The sequence below is a fragment of the Entelurus aequoreus genome, linkage group LG22 (assembly GCF_033978785.1).
Source record: "Entelurus aequoreus isolate RoL-2023_Sb linkage group LG22, RoL_Eaeq_v1.1, whole genome shotgun sequence".
NCBI classification, from domain to species: domain Eukaryota; kingdom Metazoa; phylum Chordata; class Actinopteri; order Syngnathiformes; family Syngnathidae; genus Entelurus; species Entelurus aequoreus.
In genome coordinates this window covers 39,931,054-39,955,516 of record NC_084752.1, presented here as the reverse complement: position 1 = coordinate 39,955,516, position 24,463 = coordinate 39,931,054, and the positions used below count along the sequence as shown (strand labels likewise).

The 24,463-nt window shown below is 38.7% G+C and overlaps 1 protein-coding gene across 3 annotated transcripts in view; it reads left to right on the top strand.

The window, feature by feature from the left end:
• Positions 1 to 15,837, top strand: part of LOC133639698 (zinc finger protein 271-like) — a 55,462-nt gene extending 39,625 nt beyond the window's left edge. For 2 of the 3 annotated variants that reach the window (XM_062033233.1, XM_062033234.1), the window contains 2 exons: positions 3,002 to 3,199; positions 12,275 to 15,578. In XM_062033233.1, the coding sequence (XP_061889217.1) occupies positions 3,002 to 3,199; positions 12,275 to 14,541 (2,465 nt within the window). In that variant the 3' untranslated portion in view covers positions 14,542 to 15,578. The other variant, XM_062033235.1, reaches the window with a different exon arrangement.
• The last annotated feature ends 8,626 nt before the right edge of the window (positions 15,838 to 24,463 follow it).

The following is a 24,463-nucleotide window of genomic DNA, read 5'->3' as shown; positions in this document are numbered from 1 at the left end:
GAAGTTGGGAGAGTGGCCGTGCCAGCAATCTGAGGGTTACTGGTTCAATCCCCACCTTCTACCATCCTAGTCACGTCCGTTGTGTCCTTGGGCAAGACACTTCACCCCTGCTCCTGATGGGTCCTGGTTAGCGCCTTGCATGGCAGCTCCCGCCATCAGTGTGTGAATGTGTGTGTGAATGTGGAAATACTGTCAAAGCGCTTTGGGCTCCTTAAAAAAAGGGGTAGAAAAGCGCTATACAAGTACAACCATTTACCATTTTTACCATTTGTTCAAAAAGGTTAAAAGATAAAAACGGTTTTACCTTTACTAAAAGACGAAGATGATAAAAACACGATTTTAAAACGCCATTGACTTGTTTGTCAAGTTTAAAATCGCTGTCTATAGTGACGCCAAGACTGGTGACTTTGGGACGCACATCATTTTGCAATGGTCCCAAGTCAGTGAGGGCCGGACCAAAAACTGAAATTTCCGTTTTTCCCTCATTCATTATTAAAAAATTCTGGGCTAACCAAGCCTTGACGTGGCATAGACAGTTGAGAAGGGGTGTCAGGGGGCCGTGGCCTTTTGAAATTGGCATATAAATTTGTCAGTCATCTGCATAAAAGTGATAGAACACTCCATGCCTCTTAAAAATCTCTCCAAGAGGGAGACTGTATAGTGAAAACAGGATGGGGCCTAAAATAGATCCCTGGGGGACACCACAGTAAAGCGGAGCAGAAGAAGAGGTGGCGTCCCCCAGCCTGACTGAGAAAGACCTCTCTGACAGGTAGGATCTGAACCACTCTAATGCAGTCCCCCTGACACCCACACAGTCTCTCAGGCGGTCTAAAAGAATTGTGTGGTCGACTGTGTCAAAGGCAGCTGTAAGATCTAAAAGCACTAAAATGGCAGAGCTGCCAGAATCAGACATTAAAAGCAAGTCAGTACAAACCTTTAAAAGTGCAGATTCAGTACTGTGCAAAGCTTTGTATCCAGACTGAAATGGATCTAAAGTGCTATTTTCATCTAAAAAATGCTGCAGTTGCGCCAAAACATATTTCTCCAAAATTTTTGACACAAAAGGTCATTTGGAAATGGGCCGATAATCTGACAAACTTGTAGGATCAAGACCTGTTTTTTTAATCAAAGGCTCGACAACAGCTCTTTTACAAAAAGAGGGGACACAGCCAGAAATCAAGCTGCTGTTGATGATGTCCCTAACAGACAAGTCAATAGTGTCCCAGATTTCTTTAAAAAAGCGAGGGGGGGCTGGGTCTGTGGGACAGGACGAGTGTATTAGTTTGTCAACTATTCCTGTAAGCTCAAGCATAAACACAGGCTCAAACTGACAAAACACAGCCGAGCAATGAGTGGCCACATTAAAACTCAATGGAGAACGAGAAAGATTTGCCCGAATAGAAGCAACCTTGTCGTTAAAAAAGGAGATACATTTTTCACAATTTCACTTGTCATCTCCAGTAAAGTGGTTGGATTCGGATTAAGAACATAACTAATAGTTTTAAAAAGAACACGTGGCTTGCTAATACTATTTGAAATTAGGTCTGACAGATATTTTGTTTTCTCAGCTTTAACCACACTTTGATAATTCTGACAGTTTTCTTTTAAAATTTGATAAGAAACTTCCAAGTGATCCCCTTTCCACTTGTGCTCCGCCCTTCGCCACTCACGCCAAGCTGTGCGTGTGGTTTCATTGAGCCAAGGCTCCTGTATTGGCTTTGGACGTATAGCTCTGAGGGGCGCTACACTATCCAGAATCTCAGAACATGTGGAAAGAAAAGAGCACATCAATTGTTCAGAGTGTGGTATACTCTGCATGGACACAGTGAATAAAGGGGAGAAGGTGGCTGCCGTGTCAGACCTAATAACACGCCCATGACGCACGGCAAGTGGTTTTACATCAGGATCAAAACTTAAATTAAACATAACAGGACTGTGATCAGAAAACAGCATCACCAACAACGACATTGTCAACATTAAAACCATAAGACAGTACGAGGTCTAGTGTATGCCCACGTTCATGTGTCGAACCAGACACAGACTGTACAAAGTTAAATGAGTCAATGAAATTCAGGAAGCTCCTGGATAGAGGTTCGTCTGGGCAGCAGGTGTGAATATTAAAATCACCAACAATAAGGACACGATCATATTTGGGCAGGATTTTCCGCCAGAAATTCAAAAAAGTCATTTATAAAGTCTTTTTGGTACATGGGGGGTCGATAGACGACGGCACACAGGACGACATCAGAAAGACCCAGTTCAAACATGCATAGTTCGAAGCTTGAAAAGGAGGATTGCAGGCGGATCTGACGGCATTTAAAGTCATTTTTAAAAACGACTGCTAATCCTCTTCCCTTTCGGCCGGACGACCGCGGAGAATTAAAATACGAGCACTCCGGTGATTCAACACTTGAATTAGTAAAAGAACATAAAGGTGACTGGCTTTCTGTCAGCGTGTTGTAGATGGTCTCCTATTCCTAAAGAGGAATTGTTGATGGAGATACTCCATAGAACACCACATAGTAAAACATGTTTTTGGTAAAAGTTCCTTTTGGCCCAGCCAACAAAATGACCACCCAAAAGTATTCTGCATGATAACAAAAACATACCATGAATGTTTTTTTAGGTGATTTTGGAATTAGATTTTTTTTAATTTCCATGATATTTAAGTTATGGCAATGACAATCTCAATATTTACACACTTTACATCAGTGAAGTTAAGAATGCCTCAATCAATGCTGTCTCGTACTTATAAAACTTTTCAAATTGACCCCCATCAAATTTCCAAGTCTGTTTTTGTACTCACTGTACCACTTTTTAATTAATTTTAGGACAAAAGGTGGTATTTCCTGTGTTTTTATTGGTTGTTTTGCTACACACTTTTAACACAACACACATAAGAACACAAATACTCTCGTTGTGTTAACAGTGTCAGTCCAAAACTATTTATATTCTCTCTTTATCTGTTATCATTTATCTTATTTACTTATTTACCCAACAGACGTCCAGCAGCCCCCCCACATTAAAGAGGAAGAGGAGGATCCACAGCCCCCCCACATGAAAGAGGAAGAGGAGGGAGGGTGTCCTGTAGGGCAGGAGGAGGATGATGTCAGCAAGTTTCCACTGACTGTTGTCTCTGTGAAGACTGAAGAGCATGAAGACAAAGCACCTGAGTCCTCACAGCTTCATCACAGTCCAAGTAAGCACATATCATTTTATTCTCAGGGCATTCAATCCATCACAACTGGACTGTTCACTTTGTCTTAGAAGACTCATCCAAGTAGGCTTCATCACTTCATGCTCATACACTTCAAGTCTTAAATCTAATCATTGGAATTTAGAGGGGAACTGCACTTTTTTGGGGGGAATTGTTCTATCGTTCACAATCATTATAAAAGACACAACGGTGGATATATAAAAAATAAATAAAAAAATCACATTCTAGCTAGGACTGGGCGATATGGCCTTTTATTAATATCTCTATATTTTTAGGCCATATTGCGATACACCATATATATGTGGATATGTTTAGGCCATGTCACGATACACCATATATATGTGGATATGTTTAGGCCATGTCACGATACACCATATATTTGTGGATATGTTTAGGCCATGTCATGATACACCATATATATGTGGATATGTTTAGGCCATGTCACGATACACCATATATATGTGGATATGTTTAGGCCATGTCACGATACACCATATATATGTGGATATGTTTAGTCCATGTCACGATACACCATGTATATGTGGATATGTTTAGTCCATGTCACGATACACCATATATATGTGGATATGTTTAGTCCATGTCACGATACACCATATATATGTGGATATGTTTAGTCCATGTCACGATACACCATATATATGTGGATATGTTTAGTCCATGTCACGATACACCATATATATGTGGATATGTTTAGTCCATGTCACGATACACCATATATATGTGGATATGTTTAGGCCATGTCACGATACACCATATATAAGTGGATATGTTTAGGCCATGTCACGATACACCATATATATGTGGATATGTTTAGGCCATGTCACGATACACCATATATATGTGGATATGTTTAGTCCATGTCACGATACACCATATATATGATAAATAATAAATAAATAAATATGTGGATATATTTAGTCCATGTCACGATACACCATATATATGTGGATATGTTTAGGCCATGTCACGATACACCATATATATCTGGATATTTTGCCTTAGCCTTGAATGAACACTTGATGCATATAATCACAGCAGTATGATGATTCTATGTGTCTACATTAGGGATGTCCCGATCCGATATTTGGATCGGATCGGCCACCGATATTTGCCAAAAAATGCGTATCCGCAAGGCATGGGAAAATGCCGATCCAGATCCAGTTTTTTTTTTTTAATTCCGGTCCGTGTTTTCCAACGCACCAATTTAAATAATACATTCCACTTTTCTGCTGCTCCCTAATTTCCGTTCCGCATTTGCCAGCACACCTTCAACACATCCACAGGTCTGTGTCCTAACCGTCCTAATCGGAAAGGGAGGCCGGTTCATGGTTCCGAAAGGCGAGCGGAAGTTACCGGTAAAAATGTCAGCTGTGTGGGATTATTTTACCCTACAAAACGAAAAAGATGAAGAGGAGTGCAAAACATGCCACAATAAAGTCAAGCGTGGTGGTAAAGTTGTAAGACATTTTAATACAACAAATCTGATCAAGCATTTAGCGAAATCCCACCGTAAAGAATATGAAGAATTTCTAAAGAAAACTGACGAAAAGAAAAAGAAAGGTCCTACCCAACTAACTCTGACAGAAACGTTGGCGAAGCGTGACATACTCCCACTGAACAGTGCTAAAGCCCAGGGGATAACTAGTCATTGCCGAGGAAATAATTCTGGATGATGAGCCGTTATCTCTCGTGAGTAAAGTGGGCTTTCGACGCCTCCGCCACAGCAGCCGATGTTATCCCATCTGTCCGTGTCCTGACACGCTTTGTAGACAGTGAGAGCGAAGAACACCGAGGGATTCAAACCATAAAGGCCACCTTACTCGATGCGGTGCACACACGTTTTGACCATGTGGAAACTGAACCCCTCTATGCCGTGGCAACAATGCTAGATCCACGCTACAAAGACAAGTAAGTGCTTTATAATTATTTGAGCATGTTATAAGCTTCAGTACTATATTGAAAATATTTTACTCTACAGCTGGCATTTATTTCTTTGTCAGTATTTCAGTAGCCTAATGTTTCATAGATATAAGGTGATGGGAATGTATTATTATTGTTATTATTATTATAATATTATTTATTATTATTGTTATTATTCTTATTTTCCTTCAGTTATATGATGGGTGAGGAAATGAAGGTCACTGTTGATCATTTGTGATCTATTTTGTGTGTTACTTGTTGTCATTGAACAGGAATATGTGGAGACTGGCTGAAACAATATAAAATAATTGATATATCTTTATTACATTTGATCCAAATGTTAAGGTTCTTCACTAATGCTACCAACCTGGATCCGGCAAAGGAGGCACTAAAGGTAGAGGTGATGAAAATGGAACAAGAACTGAAGACCACGCCCTCTGGAGAAGGTGTGGCTGAGGCTGAGACAGCAAGGCCAACACCAGGAATGGAGGCTGGAAGTTCAACCAGCAGCCTCGGCAGCTACTTTGACGAGATACTGGAGGAGAGCTGCACAGCAGCTCCATCTGAGCAGCAGATCACCCCAGGGGCACTGTTTCAGCTGGAGAGCTACCTCAGTGAGCCTCCAGCTGGGCGTTAGAGCAATCCTTTTCATTACTGGAGAGACAATCAGTCTCGACTACCCGCCCTGGCAGCAACAGCAGCCAAGTTCCTCAGTGCTCCTTGCACCAGTGTTGAGAGTGAGAGGCTTTTTAGCACAGCCTCACTCATCATTGATGAACACAGGAGCAGGCTGACACCTGAGCATCTTGAAGTGCTCGTCTTTGTTAGAAAGAATCTCCCCATTATGCTCAGACTGCAGTCTGGGGGGGGCAAACAATTGAAGGGATTGTGTAGATCTTTTTTCTTTTAAGTTTACACTTGTTCAAGAGCAAGTATTGATGCTGAGTTATAGACATTTTATCCCACTCAGGTTGTGTGTTTTGCTTTTTTAAATAATGTTTACAGCATTATTTGCACTTTATACTGTTCAATGATGCCATTTCTGTTTGTCATGTATAATTGTGTCTATTTTGTGTTTATCCTTGAATAAACATGTCAGTTTCTTGTTACCAACCATTATTCAAACTCACCTAATTCAGCTGGCTAGTTTTTATCAAGAGTACTAAAACCCTTTTCAACATGAATCACAACTAAGTAGGCTAAATAACTTTAAACTTTAATACATGCTCGGATAGGCCAGTATCGGTATCGGATCGGAAGTGCAAAAACCTGGCTCGGGACATCCCTAGTCTACATTAAAACATTGTTCTTCATACTGCATTAATATATGCTACTTTTAAACTTTCATACAGAGAGGGAAGTCACAACTAAGTCAATTTAGCAAAAGTGTATTTATTAAACAGTTATTAAGCAGTGACACAAACATTCATGTCATTTCAAAACAGAAAGTGCAAGATTGTCAGAGACATTTTAAAACAAGCTATTAGTGCACTTTTGTGCATGATGTCACTAAGATGACATATCAAAACAACACTAAATTAAAGTGCGCTTTTTGTACAGAACGCCACTACAATAGTTTAAAACAAATAAAGTGCACTTTTGTGCATGATGTCACACAAGATATTTCAATAAGTGTCAAATAAAAATGAGCGGCATAATAGGAAATCAAATAGTGTATGTCCTTCACTATGTGGTAGGTTCCTGCGGACGTTATCTCCTTCTGTTGTTGACTATTTGTTTCATACGTTGTTGATCTGGAAATGGTTGCTTGGGCATTTTGTGGGTGTGGCACCGAACGGAGATGTTGACATGCAGAGTTTCAAGCACTCCTCATTCTCTAGCGGGTGACTTTTCAAATGATGCTACACATTAGTAGTGCTACTACTTTTTGTAGCAACGCTTTTGCAGCATACTTGTTCACCATCTACCCGCTTGAAGCCAAACCACTGCCAGATGATGGACTCACTGCTGTTTGTCTTGGGAATTAATTATTCCTTCATTTGTTACCAGATTGGCACCTTCTTTCTCTCGTATTACCACTAGCACCACAGCTAACGTTACCATGCCACTACCTGTCTGCTCCATGGGAGGAGTTTGGGGAAGCCATGGAAAACGACTTCCGGACGGCTTCGAAGCGATTCTGGTCCACCATCCGCCGTTCAGGGGGGGGTGTGAAGCAGTGCACTGTCAACACCGTGTATGGTGAGGATGGTGTGCTGCTGACCTCTATTGCGGCTGTTGTGGATCGGTGGAGGGAATACTTCGAAGACCTCCTCAATCCCACCAACACATCTTCCTATGAGGAAGCAGTGCCTGGGGAATCTGTGGTGGGCTCTCCTATTTCTGTGGCTTAGGTTGCCGAGGTAGTTAAAAAGCTCCTCTGTGGCAAGGCCCCGGGGGTGGATGAGATCCGCCCAGAGTTCCTTAAGGCTCTGGGGGGCTGTCTTGGTTGACAAGACTCTGCAACATCGCATGGACATCGGGGCGGTACCTCTGGATTGGCAGACCGGGGTAGTGGTTCCTCTCTTTAAGAAGGGGAACCGGAGGGTGTGTTCCAACTATCGTGGGATCACACTCCTCAGCCTTCCCGGTAAGGTCTATTCAGGTGTACTGGAGAGGAGGCTACTCCGGATAGTTGAACCTCGGATTCCGGAGGAACAGTGTGGTTTTCGTCCTGGTCGTGGAATGGTAGACCAGCTCTATACTCTTGGCAGGGTCCTTGAGGGTGCATGGGAGTTTACCCAACCAGTCTACATGTGCTTTGTGGACTTGGAGAAGGCATTCCACCGTGTCCCCCGGGAAGTCCTGTGGGGAGTGCTCAGAGAGTATGGGGTATTGGACTATCTGATTGTGGCGGTCCGCTCCCTGTATGATCAGTGTCAGAGCTTGGTCCGCATTGCCGGCAGTAAGTCGGACACATTTCCAGTGAGGATTGGACTCCGCCAAGGCTGCCCTTTGTCACCGATTCTGTTCATAACTTTTATGGGCAGAATTTCTAGGCGCAGTCAGGGCGTTGAGGGGATCCGGTTTGGCGGCTGCAGGATTAGGTCTCTGCTTTTTGCAGATGATGTGGTCCTGATGGCTTCAACTGGCCAGGATCTTCAGCTCTCACTGGATCAGTTAGCAGCCGAGTGTGAAGCGACTGGGATGAGAATCAGCACCTCCAAGTCCAAGTCCATGGTTCTCGCCCGGGAAAGGGTGGAGTTACATCTCCAGGTTGGGGAGGAGATCTTGCCCCAAGTAGAGGAGTTCAAGTACCTAGGAGTCTTGCTCACGAGTGGGGGAAGAGTGGATCGTGAGATCGACAGGTGGATCGGTGCGGCGTCTTCTGTAATGCGGACGCTGTATCGATCCGTTGTGGTGAAGAAGGAGCTGAGCTGGAAGGCAAAGCTCTCAATTTACCGGTCGATCTACGTTCCCATCCTCACCTATGGTCATGAACTTTGGTTTATGACCGAAAGGACAAGATCACGGGTACAAGCGGCCGAAATGAGTTTCCTCCGCCGGATGGATGGATATTTTTGCTTAAAAAAATATATATATATTTTGTCCGGTCCAGCTTCTCAGGCAAACCATATAGTTGATGGAGATGCCGATATCGGCTGTACAAATTTACTTTACAAAAGAGAAGTGTGGGATACTTCTCTTGTTGCCTTATTTGTATTTTGACTTGATTCAATTGATTTATATTATCATTTGGTGCAGCCTGGCCGGAGCAATATTTTTGCTTAATTAAGGTTTAATTATACATGTTGTGCCCTCTATTATTGCGTTTGTCCTAATTGTCTTTTATTTCCTAAACACCGGTTTTCATTATTGAAGGCTGACCTGCAGAGCTAAAATGCAAGCCAATTTGTGTGTGCTAATAAAAACAGGTGCGCTCACAGCCCTATGTGCTGTGTGGTGTGATCACATAAAAAAGTAATTGTCTCTCATGCGTTTTTGATGATTATTATACGGTGCTGTTTAAATGGTGGTTTCTCCACACAAATCCGCTAAGCTGTTTTCAACCTGCCAACAATACATGAACAATATAAAAAAGACAAACCACTTAATAATGACGACAACAGTTTTACATTTTAAGAATGCTATACAGTTCATTGCATTCTTTGCATGCATAATAGTAATCAATGTTCATTTTGCCATCATACCATGTTTGAGATGAAAACACACATATATATATATATATATATATATATATATATATATATATATATATATATATATATATATATATATATATATATATATATACAATTTTTTCAAAATTAATATGAGAAAGTTAAAATAAAACTATATTCTTAGCATCAAAAATAAAACAACAGTTTTCATTATATCAAAAATAAAAAGTGGATTAGGTAGTGCCTTTAATACTGCATTTGAAATGTGAAACCAGTGGTGAGTCACCACCAAGCAAAAACCACACATGCTCAGAAAATGGGCCACGCTTCATCCACTTCGTCAGGGCAGGTGAAAGCGCAGCAGCAGGAGGGAGGAACAAAGGAGTTCTGGCCACAGCAAACGACTGGGAGATGCGGGCCGACCTGAAGAAGCAGCTCAAATTCCCAGAGGAGATAGCCAACACTACCCTGAGACCTGATATTGTTCTGTGGTCTAGAGGAACCAAACAGGTGGTGCTTATCGAGCTGACAGTACCTTGGGAAGAGAGGATGGAGGAGGCGTACGAACGCAAGCTCAAGAAGTACCAAACCCTCATCCTCGAGAGCCAGCACAATGGATGGAAGGCCTGGAACCTACCGGTGGAGGTGGGCTGTAGAGGCTTTGCGGGGCGGTCGCTCTGGAGAGCACTCGGACTGCTAGGGATCGAGGGGCTGGCTAGGAAGCGGCTGGTAGCCAACACCACTAAAAGGGCAGAGGAAGCATCGCGCTGGATTTGGTTACAAAGAAAGGTGCGATGGCAGAGCCGACCTACTGAAGGACTAGGGTCATAGAGTTGGGTGGCATTCAGCGGGGGTAGATCCAGGACGCTGGATCTGCCGTCGAGCCCCTCCGAAGCGTCATGGGCTTAATTCGACGAAACGTTGATGACGGGGGGTCCCCATTTGAGAATCTGCTGATGCCAACCAACTCATGTCCAGTTGAGGTATGCGGTCAAGCTTAGTTTTGGCTCAGGGAGGAGGACGTCCCTGCCATGCAGAGTCCCGCCGGTGCCTTGATGGAAGGAGAGATGAAGAGAGCGAGGCCACAGGCTCACAGATGGTGCAGGGGCGAGTACCTGTAAAGGTGAGCCAGTTGCGATACCCTTATCGTATTTTGCATATATATATATATATACAATTATTTCAAAATTAATATGAGAAAGTTAAAATAAAACTATATTCTTAGCATCAAAAATAAAACAAGAACAGTTTTCATTATATCAAAAATAAAAAGTGGATTAGGTAGTGCCTTTAATACTGCATTTGAAATGTGAAACCAGTGGTGAGTCACCACCAAGCAAAAACCACACATGCTCAGAAAAGTAGCGTCAGATTTACTGCCCGTCCGAGCATCCACTGGCAGAAATGTAGATCGATGCCTAAGCTATAGAGATTATAGTGGGCGGAAGTGCAAGATATCAAAGTAGCATGTGGTTGCATGACTTGAATAACCCGAATAAGAAAAAAAAACAGGATGGCTCTGAATAAAATAATTTGGTTTATGCCCTTAAAGTCTTCCTGTGTCCAAAGACTTATTTTCTGTAAACAATCACAAAATCATCAAAATATATATAATACAAACAATTGATCAAACCACTGTATCGACTTTATACTGATATTATACTTGGTATTGTTACTGTAAATTTTTGTATCGATCAGACCACATTTTTTTAAATATAAGAGGGTTTCTGTGGGTTATTAAAAAGCATTACAGGCATTTAATGGACTTTGCATAAATTAAGGCCTTAAAGGGTATTAAAAAGCATTAAATACGATGTCCAGAGGCATTAAAATATTCATGTAATCGTAGGCCGGGACTGATATAAATGAAAATAAACCTAATAACTCAATTCTTGCTGTCATCAATAAATTGCTTTGTGTGTTCCGTGTGTTTCCTTCTTGGTCTCTGGATTTTAAACTGGACTAAGAGGTTTCACTCTGTGCATGGCTCTCAGCACCTGAGCATGTTAATTCCACAGCAGATTTACATGAACAAAGTGAGCCTCTTGTCAGTTATTCACAACCTTTGGTTCGGCTACTTGCAATTCTCCTCCACACATTTTCCTAGTGTTGGCGACACTCACTTTAATGTTAGAGATGGCCATTTTAATACAACGCTGAAGTACAGGCCCCCATATAGCTGACCGGGATATGCCTGTTATATGATTCTTTAATTTTGGGCCTTTTAGAATCAGCATGTCTTCGTCCATTTGTGTCAAGGAGGTGAAATTAGGTCTGAAAACCTTTGACAAGTGGACTTCATGTCCATTAGGTATTTTCAAAGTGTAGAATACCATCCACCTTAAACAGAATATTCTACTTTGAAAGTAAACTGGATCATTTATTTTGTGTATATGCATGACTTCTTGTCCCACACGAGCAGATTTTAGCTCAATTGAATCGCCTTGTTGTGTCGACCACTAAATATAGAAGCCAGGCGGTGGAAACTGACACACTGACTTGAAAACAAAAAATGGAACGAGTCTGTCACCGTGGTGCCGCCGTTCCACATCCAGTGGAAATCCCCGGTTACACTTACAAACGTTGCTTGGCGAGATAAATGAAGAAACCATACTTCGTAGCAAAAGGAAATGCACTTTCAACCCACTGCACTCGCAGTGAGCGAACTCGACCACAAGATAGCGCCATAGCAGAGCTAACAATACGGAATACAGATTTACACTGTAAACGACCTAATCTTTTCTCCAAGTTTATACATCATACCTCAGGCAGAAGGGAATTTATGGCAAGACAGATTTTAGGCCATATTGCCCACCCCTCGTAAAAAGTGGTCTTCTTTTCCTGTGAATAATGTTGTAAACAGCAGTGTGTTTGTTTTCAGGCCAATTCGTACATTAACTTGTTATTTGAAGTACATGTAAACTTACTGAATGCCTCATGTGACTGAGCAAATCTGGACATTTTTCAAGCATGTTTGTCATTTTGTGTCCTGCAGATGTCTGTAAAGAACAACTTCTGCCTGAAAAACAGGAGAGTAGCTTCAGGATGTTGGAGGATCCACCAAAGAGGAAGACCAGGCACCACGGACCCTCTGGTGTATTCTTTTCCTCTTTGACACAGACCCTTCCCTGTAAAAAAGAAGAGGAAGACTCACTGACCCCCCACATTAAAGAGGAAGAGGAAGAACACAGCATCAGTCAGGAGGGAGATCATAGTGAAGGACTGGTGGATATTCCAGTGACTGGTGTGCCTGTGAAGAGTGAAGATGATGAGGTCAAAGGTGAGCGTGAGGAGAAGAGAGAGGCGGAGCCTCCAAGCAGCAGCTCAACACAACACATGACAACAGAAGGTGATGGAGACCACTGTGGAGGATCACAAGCAGACAAGATGTTAGCTCCACTATCAGATAGTGAGGACACAACGTCACACTCTCCTGACACTGATGATGAACACTCTAAAGATGATAAGACATGTCACACTGACAACACACACCTCACATGTTCTCACTGTCACAAAACTTTTAAATACCATAGTGATCTGAAAACAAACACAAGAAGACACACTGGAGAAAAAACTTTTATCTGTTCAATCTGTAGTAAAGGTTTTGTAGAAAGTCACAAATTGAAAGTACACAGGAAAACACACACTGGTGAAAAACCTTTTTCTTGTTCAATCTGCGGTAAAGGTTTTACACAGAGTCAAAATTTGAAAAAACACACGAGAACACACACTGGTGAAACACCTTTTTCTTGTTCAATCTGTGGTAAAGGTTTTACACAAAGTCAATATTTGAAAATACACATGAGAGCACACACTGGTGAAAAACCCTTTTCCTGTTCAAACTGTGGTAAAGGTTTTACACAAAGTCAATATTTGAAAGTACACATGAGAAGACACACTGGAGAAAAACCTTTTTTCTGTTCAACCTGTGGTAAAGGTTTTACACATAGTCAATATTTGAAAGTGCACAAGAGAGCGCATGCTGGTGAAAAACCTTTTTCCTGTTCAACCTGTGGTAAAGGTTTTACACAAAGTCAAGGTTTGAAAAGACACATGAGAACACACACTGGTGAAAAACCCTTTTCCTGTTCAACCTGTGGTAAAGGTTTTACACAAAGTCAAGATGTGAAAGTACACATGAGAACACACACTGGTGAACAACCTTTTTCCTGTTCAACCTGTGGTAAAGGTTTTACACAAAGTCAAGTTTTGAAATTACACATGAGAACACACACTGGTGAAAAACCTTTTTCCTGTTCAATCTGTGGTAAAGGTTTTACACGAAGTCAATATTTGAAAGTACACATGAAAACACACACTGGTGAAAAACCTTTTACTTGTTCAATCTGTGGTAAAAGTTTTACACGAAGTCAACATTTGAAAGTACACATGAAAACACACACTGGTGAAAAACCTTTTACTTGTTCAATCTGTGGTAAAAGTTTTACACAAAGTCAAAATTTGAAAGTACACATGAGAGCACACACTGGTGAAACACCTTTTTCTTGTTCAATCTGTGGTAAAGGTTTTACACAAAGTCAAGATTTGAAAGTACACATGAGAACACACACTGGTGAAAAACCCTTTTCCTGTTCAAACTGTGGTAAAGGTTTTACACGAAGTCACTGTTTGAAAGTACACATGAGAAGACACACTGGAGAAAAACCTTTTTCCTGTTCAATCTGTGGTAAAGGTTTTACACTTAGGCAATCTTTGAAAACACACATGAGAACACACGCTGGTAAAACAACTTTTTCCTGTTCAACCTGTGGTAAAGGTTATACACAAAGTAACAATTTGAAAGTACACATGAGAACACACACTGGTGAAAACCCTTTTTCCTGTTCAACCTGTGGTAAAGGTTTTAAACAAAGTCAAGATTTGAAAGTACACATGAGAACACACACTGGTGAAAAACCTTTTTCCTGTTCAACCTGTGGTAAAGGTTTTACACAAAGTCAACATTTGAAAGTACACATGAGAACACACACTGGTGTAAAACCATTTTCCTGTTCAACCTGTGGTAAAGGTTTTACACAAAGTCAACATATGAAAGCACACGTGAGAACACACACTGGTGTAAAACCTTTTTCCTGTTCAACCTGTGGTAAAGGTTTTACACAAAGACAACATATGAAAGCACACATGAGAGCACACACAGGAGAGAAAGTGTTGAGTTGCAGTGTGTGTGGTGAAAGATTCTCTTATAAGTACCAGTGTAAGAAACACAAGTGTGCTGGTGAGAACAGCAGCAGCAAATGAAACTGCAGGATTTGAAATAAACTGTCAAGACTTTAATGTTGACTTTGCCGTCAAGGGACGGCGTGGCGAAGTTGGGAGAGTGGCCGTGCCAGCAATCTGAGGGTTACTGGTTCAATCCCCACCTTCTACCATCCTAGTCACGTCCGTTGTGTCCTTGGGCAAGACACTTCACCCTTGCTCCTGATGGGTCCTGGTTAGCGCCTTGCATGGCAGCTCCCACCATCAGTGTGTGAATGTGTGTGTGAATGGGTGAATGTGGAAATACTGTCAAAGCGCTTTGGGCTCCTTTAAAAAGGGGTAGAAAAGCGCTATACAAGTACAACCATTTATTTATTTTACTTTCTAACAGCACATATAACATGTGTGACATTGTTGTTTGTGTAACTATCTTTTTAATATGCTACTACATTTATAGATTAGATGGTTTGAAATATGGAAATATTACATATTTGTATTTCTAATTGTTAATAATCCCATAGATTAGCCCCTATTTATAACATACATATTTACTGGTTCACATCTGAAACATCTTATCATATTATTATTTACTTTATACATCATTTGAACACTTGTCTTTTATACCATTTTAAAATGTGTGACTTTATGAATTATTTGTTGGGTCTCTATAATCCATTTTAGTAATGATCTTTATTACTCTTTTTTTTGTGATATGATGATTGTGTTGTGATTGTTTTATATGTATGTCCCCAGACCTTTATGCAATATAAAAGTGAGAGAAAATGGCTGAATTGTTTGTGGAAGGATGTTTTATTTTATTTTTTTTACAAATTTACATTCGTGGATTAAACAAAGATTCCTATTATTGGGTTTTAAACATTTTTAATGTACAGTTTCTTTTTAAACATCCCCAACACAACAATATCAATCAAAGTTCGGAGTGTCAGGCAAAAGCCAATATTGTACATCATCCCACAGACATTTACTTTGCATACTGTAGGAGCCAAATGTCCTTATTTGTTTATATTGTTTTTATTTTGTTTTCTCTAATTGATTGCTGGCCTCTGTTCATGCTGAAATTCTTTTTCGGCAGATTGCTCCGCCCACTTCCTCTTGAGAACCAGGAAGTGTTGACAGGGATGGGACCGTTGCTATGGTGCGGTTGCCATGGTACCATCATTTAATTGGGTTCAAGTGGGAGCACTCGGGGGCGGGGGGCGATTGCATGGAGGACACAAACAGTTTTCGGCCGTGTGTGCCGTGACAATGTTCCATTCAAGGTCAGCATACATTGTGTTCTATAGCCTACATTTCATTTCATTTGCATAGCTTAAAATAAAGGGATTGTCATATCCAAACATATTTACACAGTACTGGACATTCAATCATTTGCACGCGTCAAACTAGTCAACACAGTCGCCCTCAGTATCAGCTTAAAGGTAAAGGCTGTACAACTACCATAACTCCACCTGTACTACTACCATAAGTCAATTTAAAGGCCTACTGAAATGACATTTTTTTATTTAAACGGGGATAGCAGATCCATTTTATGTGTCATACTTGATCATTTTGCGATATTGCCATATTTTTGCTGAAAGGATTTAGTAGAGAACATCGACGATAAAGTTCGCAACTTTTGGTCGCTGATAAAAAAAAGCCTTGCCTGTACCGGAAGTAGCGTGACGTCACAGGTTGAAAGGCTCCTCACATTTCCCCATTGTTTACACCAGCAGCGAGAGCGATTCGGACCGAGAAAGCGACGATTACCCCATTAATTTGAGCCAGGATGAAATATTCGTGGATGAGGAACATGAGAGTGAAGGACTAGAGTGCAGTGCAGGACTTTCTTTTTTCGCTCTGACCGTAACTTAGGTACAAGGTCTCATTGGATTCCACACTTTGTCCTTTTTCTATTGTGGATCACGGATTTGTATTTTAAACCACCTGGGATACTATATCCTCTTGAAAATGAGAGTCGAGAACGCAAAATGGACATTTACAGTGACTTTTATCTCCACGACAATACATTGACGAAGCACTTTAGCTATGGAGCTAACATGATAGCATCGTGCTTAAATGCATATAGAAACAAAAAAAATAAGCCCCTGACTGGAAGGATAGACAGAAAATCAACAATACTATTAAACCATGGACATGTAACTACACGGTTAATGCTGTCCAGCCTGGCGAAGCTTAACAATGCTGTTGCTAACGACGCCATTGAAGCTAACTTAGCAACGGGACCTCACAGAACTTAACTACTACCATAACTCATGTTTCCTTTGATGTAAAGGTTGCAGCTAATGAAGTTATTATACATGTTTGTTTTACATGTGTTCATACTTTAGAGTACACATAAATCCCTCTTAGTTCATATTTCCTGCTTCACATGTGAAACATCTTCTAGAAGCATATTATTATTGACTTTATACATCACTTGAGCAGTGGTGTTTTATACAAGATCATTCAAATGTGTGAGTTTAATGTTGCTAGGGAGTATACCAAATGAAAAAAGAGGGGAGAGATATTTATCGAAGATATTACTGACTAGTAATATGAAGATACTGTACTACTGACCAGAGGTGTGGACTCGAGTCACATGACTTGGACTCGAGTCAGACTCGAGTCATGAATTTGATGACTTTAGACTGGACTTGACAAAATGTAAAGAGACTTGCAACTCGACTTAGACTTTAACATCAATGACTTGTGACTTCACTTGGACTTGAGCCTTTTGACTTGACATGACTTGCTACTTTCCCCAAAACCTAAAGCTTAAAAAGTTATTTGGGAGCACTCCGTATCTTTCATTTTGTACATGTGTGTCTATCAGCGTGTGTGCTGCGTGTCAGCGTGTGTGCTCTCAGTACAACAGCCAATCAAATTACATCTACATTGTTTTCATCACACAGCATTCAGCCAATCAAATTGCAGGACAACCAATGAACAAGAGTTGTCAAACAACGCGCCAGTGAGAAAGATTTATACCAAAGTTGGTTTCGTTCGGGTATAAAAACTACGACTTGGTCAACAAAAAACGAATTGCCGTATGCAAATCACGCAGTTCGAATATTACAGACGGAGACGCAACAACTTCCAACTTCGTTCGACATTTGAAGTTGCACAAAGAAGGGTAAGTTTTGAATGTAAGATAACGTTTATTGGCTAAGTAACATGACTTTTATTTGCTGTGTAGTTAAATCAGTGAGGCTGTAAACTCACTGCTAACGTCATAACCATAGACATCTTATAAGTAGACGCAGCATCGAGGGCTACTGCCTACTGGCGCAGACGAGACGCGGGGCCGCCATCTTGGAGTGGTGATCCGCTCCACTCAGTGCAATTCATTTGTCAGGAGCAATGAACTGTCAGCGCATTTAATTCATCTTACCTCACTGAATACCACTCATTTTCACGCGCTTTTTTGTCATACGTGTAGCTATGATAACGGACACATGTTTTATTATTCATAGTTAGCTTAACAGTAATATAATATTCTTATATGCTATAAGTGACCAGACGTCCGAGATCAAAACTGGGAATATAAGCCCAGAGAAGGGGAAAAAAAACGGTCAGCTATTTTTAAGTTGAAGAAACAATATGATTAGGTTATATATACATGCGTATATCCTACATAAACAATGTATGAATACATTAGATATCTATATATCGTATAGACCGTATCTCTGTTGCTGCAGCAGCAGAGAGTTTATTCTGTCTTGACACTTTGTATTGATATTTTGTATTACATTCTTCCCTTAAATGATCATGTTTACAGTGATTGTTATATATGTATTTTTTATGTATGTCGCTTTGGATAAAAGCGTCTGCCAAATACTTAAACATATATAAACACCTGAAAGTCTTTATATCAGCTAAAACCACCAATCTCTTTCACTGGATTCAGAATAAAACCAAATGCTGTCTTACCCAACAATGTTAGTATTTGAATATTGTTACTTGAAGACTTATTCCTGGTTACAGTTATACTGTTAAGAAAGTATTGTCTTATATTTTGCCTAAAATGAGAATGCATTATAATCAGTGGCGGCTGGTGAATTTTGTTTTAGGTGGGGCTGAAAGTTTGTAAAGCAAACCCCTGTAGGGGCGTCATCCTCCCCCAGAAGATTTATTTGTGATTTTCACATACAAATATTGAAGATCTTTGCTCCTTCTCAACTCTGTGGTAATGTTATTTTCATAAAATACAACCAATAGTACCAATAGTACATTAATGTTAAATCTTACTTGTGAAAAGTAATCCCCCAATTCCTATTTTCAACAGTCCGCTCGTTTGAGCAGGAAAACGCTGAACACCAGCCCGGCATCTTTGTTTTCTACCTGTCAACTGTCAGTTTAGGCTGCTCGCCGGCTCCTCATCACCACTTCATGATGCAATTTGCTTGCGTCACAGCAACCAATACTGCGTCTACTTATAAGATGTCTATGGTTATAACATCATTTCAAACACAGCAATATGTTGCGTCCACTGCAGTTCGCTACCTTATTCATACTTTTTGTCAAGTGATTTTTTTAAGCAGGGTTGCATGAGGTACCTATACATAACGTTATGTTAGTCAATGTATCACACACAGTAACATAACATTAGACGGCGGTCAGCAGCACCGCGTATTTTAGCCACCTACAAAAAGACAAACATAGTCAAATAAAGGTCAGTTAAAATGTATACTATATTAAGAATATGTGTACATATTGCATAGGGCCCTGACATCTAAAAAGTACAACTCTGTTCATTGTTATGTTCATGTATTTGTTATGTTTTTCATGTGTACGCACACATAAACACACATACAGTATGAGATGAGATCAATGAGATAAGGTAAGAACAGAATAGAAACTGCTGTGGAACTAGTTACAATGCAATATGCCATGGAAATACAATGTTAACACTTTTGTACAAATAAGTACAGCTGCACTTGTTTTTGCAAATGTCTTTATTCTGTAAAGGAATTAGTTAAATGTTTAAAATTGTTTAAACTATTAAAATGACTGGTTAATAGTGCTATTATGAATTGCAATGTCAGTACTATTTTTTTCCTGCTATTTCAAATGCACTTGTTTTAATAAATAAATACAGCGTTTTAAAAGCATACACAATCTGTGTAAAAATATTAGTCTGTGGTTAAAAGGACTTGAAAGGACTCGAAACTCAAAATGCAGGACTTGTGACTTGACTTGAGACTTTCCAGTCTTGACTTTGGACTTGACTCGGGACTTTCCAATCTTGACTTTGGACTTGACTCGGGACTTGCCTGTCTTGACTCGGGACTTGACTCAAGACTTGAGGGCAAAGACTTGAGACTTACTTGTGACTTGCAAAGCAATGACTTGGTCCCACCTCTGGAATACACCCTCCGACGGGAGCGCAGCGGCCACACCAAACAAAGCCCACACCCAAACCCTCCACGTGCAAGACCGAATCCACCCAAAAAAAGTCACTTAACAAGAAGCCAAAAAGCGCAAAAACAACAATGCTCGCGCCGGAGGAGCCGCAAACGACCGCAGGGACACAACATTAGGTACACCTGCAGACTGCAGCACGGATTTCATATTTCATTCATTCACAACTCCTCCAACACGAACACCACTGTTCCCGCACTTATAAGTAAAGGTAAGACCATAATAACGTTGTTTTTATTAAATGTGCTTTTTTGTGTGCTACAGTTTGTAAGTGTAAAGTTAAAGTTAAGTTCAAGTACCAATGATTATCACACACACACTGGGTGTGGTGAAATTTGTCCTCTGCATTTGACCCATCCCCTTGCTCACCCCCTGGGAGGTGAGGGGAGCAGTGGGCAGCAGCGGCGCCGCTCCCGGGAATCATTTTTGATGATTTAACCCCCAATTCCAACCCTTGATGCTGAGTGCCAAGCAGGGAAGAATGCTGGTATGAGCTTTTAAACATAACCCGTTAACTGCTGCCAATCAAATGGTGAATAAGATACTCTTTAGGGTTCATATGTTTGTAAATCTGACTGTGATGAAGTCAGTGCCTCACCAGACATTAACCTCACCGCACGCCACTGGTATATATATATATACAGTATATATATATATAATATATATATATATATATATATATATCTATATATATATATAAATATATATATATATATATATATATATATATATATATATATATATATATATATATATATATATATATATATATAATTTTTTTATTTTTTTTATTTTTTTCCCCCGTAATTATATTGAAATATTTAACATTGTATTGAAATAACAGTAGCGTAAAGAAAGACAAAAACCCCAAAAGAAACAAAATAAATATTACGCACATGATATTATTTTTTTCTTTGATGCTAATCGTTTTTAGAAAGTATTTTAGAATGTGGGGTGTATTTTATATATATATATATATATATATATATATATATATATATATATATATATGTATATATATATATATATATATATATATATGTATATATATATATAAATATATATATATATATATATATATATATATATATATATATATATATATATATATATATATATATATATATATATATATATATATATATATATATATATATATATATATATATATATATATGTATATATATATATAAATATATATATATATATATATATATATATATATATAATATATATATATAAATATATATATATATATATATATATATATATATATATATATATATAAATATATATTATATATATATATATACATATATATATATATATATATATATATATATATATATATATATATATATATATACATATATATAAACTCCATAAAATCAATATACAGTATAGATATATATATATATATATATATATATATATATATATATATATATATATATATATATATATATATATATATATATATATATATATATATATATATATATATATATATACTTCTTTTTTTCCCCCCGTAATTATATTGAAATATTTAACAATGTATTGAAATAACAATAGTGTAAGGAAAGACAAAAACCCCTAAAGAAACACAATAAATATTACACACATGATATATATTTTTTTCTTTAATGCTAATAGTTTTTAGAATGTATTTTAGAATATATATATATATATATATATATATATATATATATATATATATATATATATATATATATATATATATATATATATATATATATATATATATATATATATATATATGAGAGAAAGAAAAAGAAAAAAATATATATATTTGCATAGATATACTGTATATAGATATATATAGATATATAAAATATATATATATATATATATATATATATATTTGCATATATATACAGTATATATATTTATATATATATGGAGATATATATATATGAGAGAAAGAAAAATATATATATATATATAGATATTTGCATAGATATACTGTATATATATATATATATATATATATATATATATATATATATATATATATATATATATATATATATATATATATATATATATATATATATATATATATATATATATATATATATATATATATATATATATATATATATATATATATATATATATAATCCAATCCACTTTATTTATATGGCACATTTAAACAACAAAAATATTTCCAAAGTACTGCACCACAATATTAAAAACAATATTAAAAACAATATTCAAATATTATCCTTGGATCCACCAATGACTGAATAACAACCAAAAATAAATAAATATAAAAACAATATAAAAATAAATATGATTAAAAACGATTTTAAAGGGTAAAACCAATTAAAACAGTAAGTATTAATCAAAATTTATAAAAAATACAGAGGACCACACAACTCACGTAGTGTTAAAAGCCAAAGAATAAAAGTTGTTCTTAAGACGAGACCTAAAACACTCCACTGTGGGAGCAGTTTGAACATGGAGGGGCAGAGTGTTCCAGAGCTTAGGGCCGACCCCTGGATTTAAGTCTGGTCCTGGGCACCACGAGCTGGAGCTGGCTCTCGGACCTCAGAGCGCGCGCAGGAGTGTAAATTTAGATGAGGTCCGAGATATACTGAGGTGCCAGTCCATGTAAAGCTTTAAAAACAAACTGCAAGGTTTTAAAATCAATTCTAAAATGAACAGGGAGCCAGTGCAAACTCTGAAGAATTGGGGTTATATGCTGGCGTTTCCTGGCCCCTGTTAAAAGTCGTGCTGCCGCGTTCTGGACTAACTGCAACCGGGAGAGAGCTTTTTGGCTAATGCCAGCATAAAGTGCATTGCAGTAGTCCAGGCCACTTGAAATAAAAGCATGCACCGTACTTGTTCAAAAAGGTTAAAAGATAAAAACGGTTTTATCTTTACTAAAAGACGAAGATGATAAAAACATGATTTTAAAATGCCATTGACTTGTTTGTCAAGTTTAAAATGGCTGTCTATGGTGATGCCAAGGCTGCTGACTTTGGGACGCACATAATTTTGCAATGGTCCCAAGTCAGTGAGGGCTGGACTAAAAACTGACATTTCCGTTTTTCCCTCATTCATTATTAAAACATTCTGGGCTAACCAAGCCTTGACATCGCATAGACAGTTGAGAAGGGGTGTCAGGGGGCCGTGCATGGCCTTTTGAAATTGGCATATACATTTGTCAATCATCTGCTTAAAAGTGTAATATATATATAAATATAATGCCAAAGGAAATTTAAAAAGAACATGAAAACCTCCCACATTCTAAAATACATTATAAAAACGATTAGTATCAAAGGCAAATAAATATCATAAGTGTAATATTTATTTTGTTTCTTTTTTTTCTTTCCTTATGCTACTGTTGTTTCAATACATTGTTAAATATTTGAATATGTTTACGAAAATAAGTGGACAAGTTTACTTTTATTTTCAGAATAAGTAAATAGTATATAATAAAATAGTTTTACCGGGGGTGGGAGCTGGTTGTACTTATTTCTCTCGCGAGATCTGGAAAAGAGCTGGTTACTTGTTTCTCTCGCGAGATCTGGAAAAGAGCTGGTTACTTTTTTCTCTCGCGAGATCTGACAAGACTGCGCGCGAACCAAACACGGCGAGGATATAGCAAGATGGCGTCTGACGGTGAGGACGTTATTGCAGTGGTCACAGTTCAGTAGTGATGGGTTGATGAGGCCTCATGAAGCGTTTCGACACATTGCAAAACTGTATTGATACTGTGTCGATACTGTGTCACTAAATACTGACATCTGCTGGACATTAAAAATCCCTACAGGCAACCTATGGACCGACTCAACTGACACTGATTTTATGACCTAGTATATACAATAATATAAACCAAGTCATTGTATTTCATTTAGGATTATTTCATATCTTCATTTAAATAAAAATATATTTTTATCTTTTTTAGATACAGTCAAATAATGTGAACATGTATCGTGACTAGGATGGTAGAAGGTGGGGATTGAACCCCAGTAACCAGCAACCCTCCAATTGCTGGCACGGCCACTCTACCAACTTCGCCACGCCGTCATTCCTGTACCTTCTCCAGTAACAGTAGTGATGGGTCCTGCAACACAGATGCATCGGCGCATGCTTCGAGCTCATAGAGCGAAACCCTGTGTCGGTGCGCGTACCGCTTTTAGAAAGTCACGTGACCGATCATGAGCTGCTTTGGTCACGTGACCGATACGCGAACTGTATCGCACTGACGCCTCCTCTGTGCCCTGTGAGCAACGTTCCCTCTAGAGCGCGCCTGCGCAATTGCGCAGTGCTCAAGCGTCCTCCGCGCATACCGTAGCCGCACAGCCATATATGCCGCGCACCAAATCAAACCCATCTGAATTCTAAACAAAATAAACACATTTATTCTGTGTAATTTTGAAAAGCAACTTTGAGTGACAGTGACAACAAGCGGCCCTAACGGTGTTCGTCAACAACACGCATTGCGCCGCTTCCTAATAAACACAGTTTGGCGCGCAGGCGTCAGTGCGATACAGTTCATGAGCGGTCACGTGAC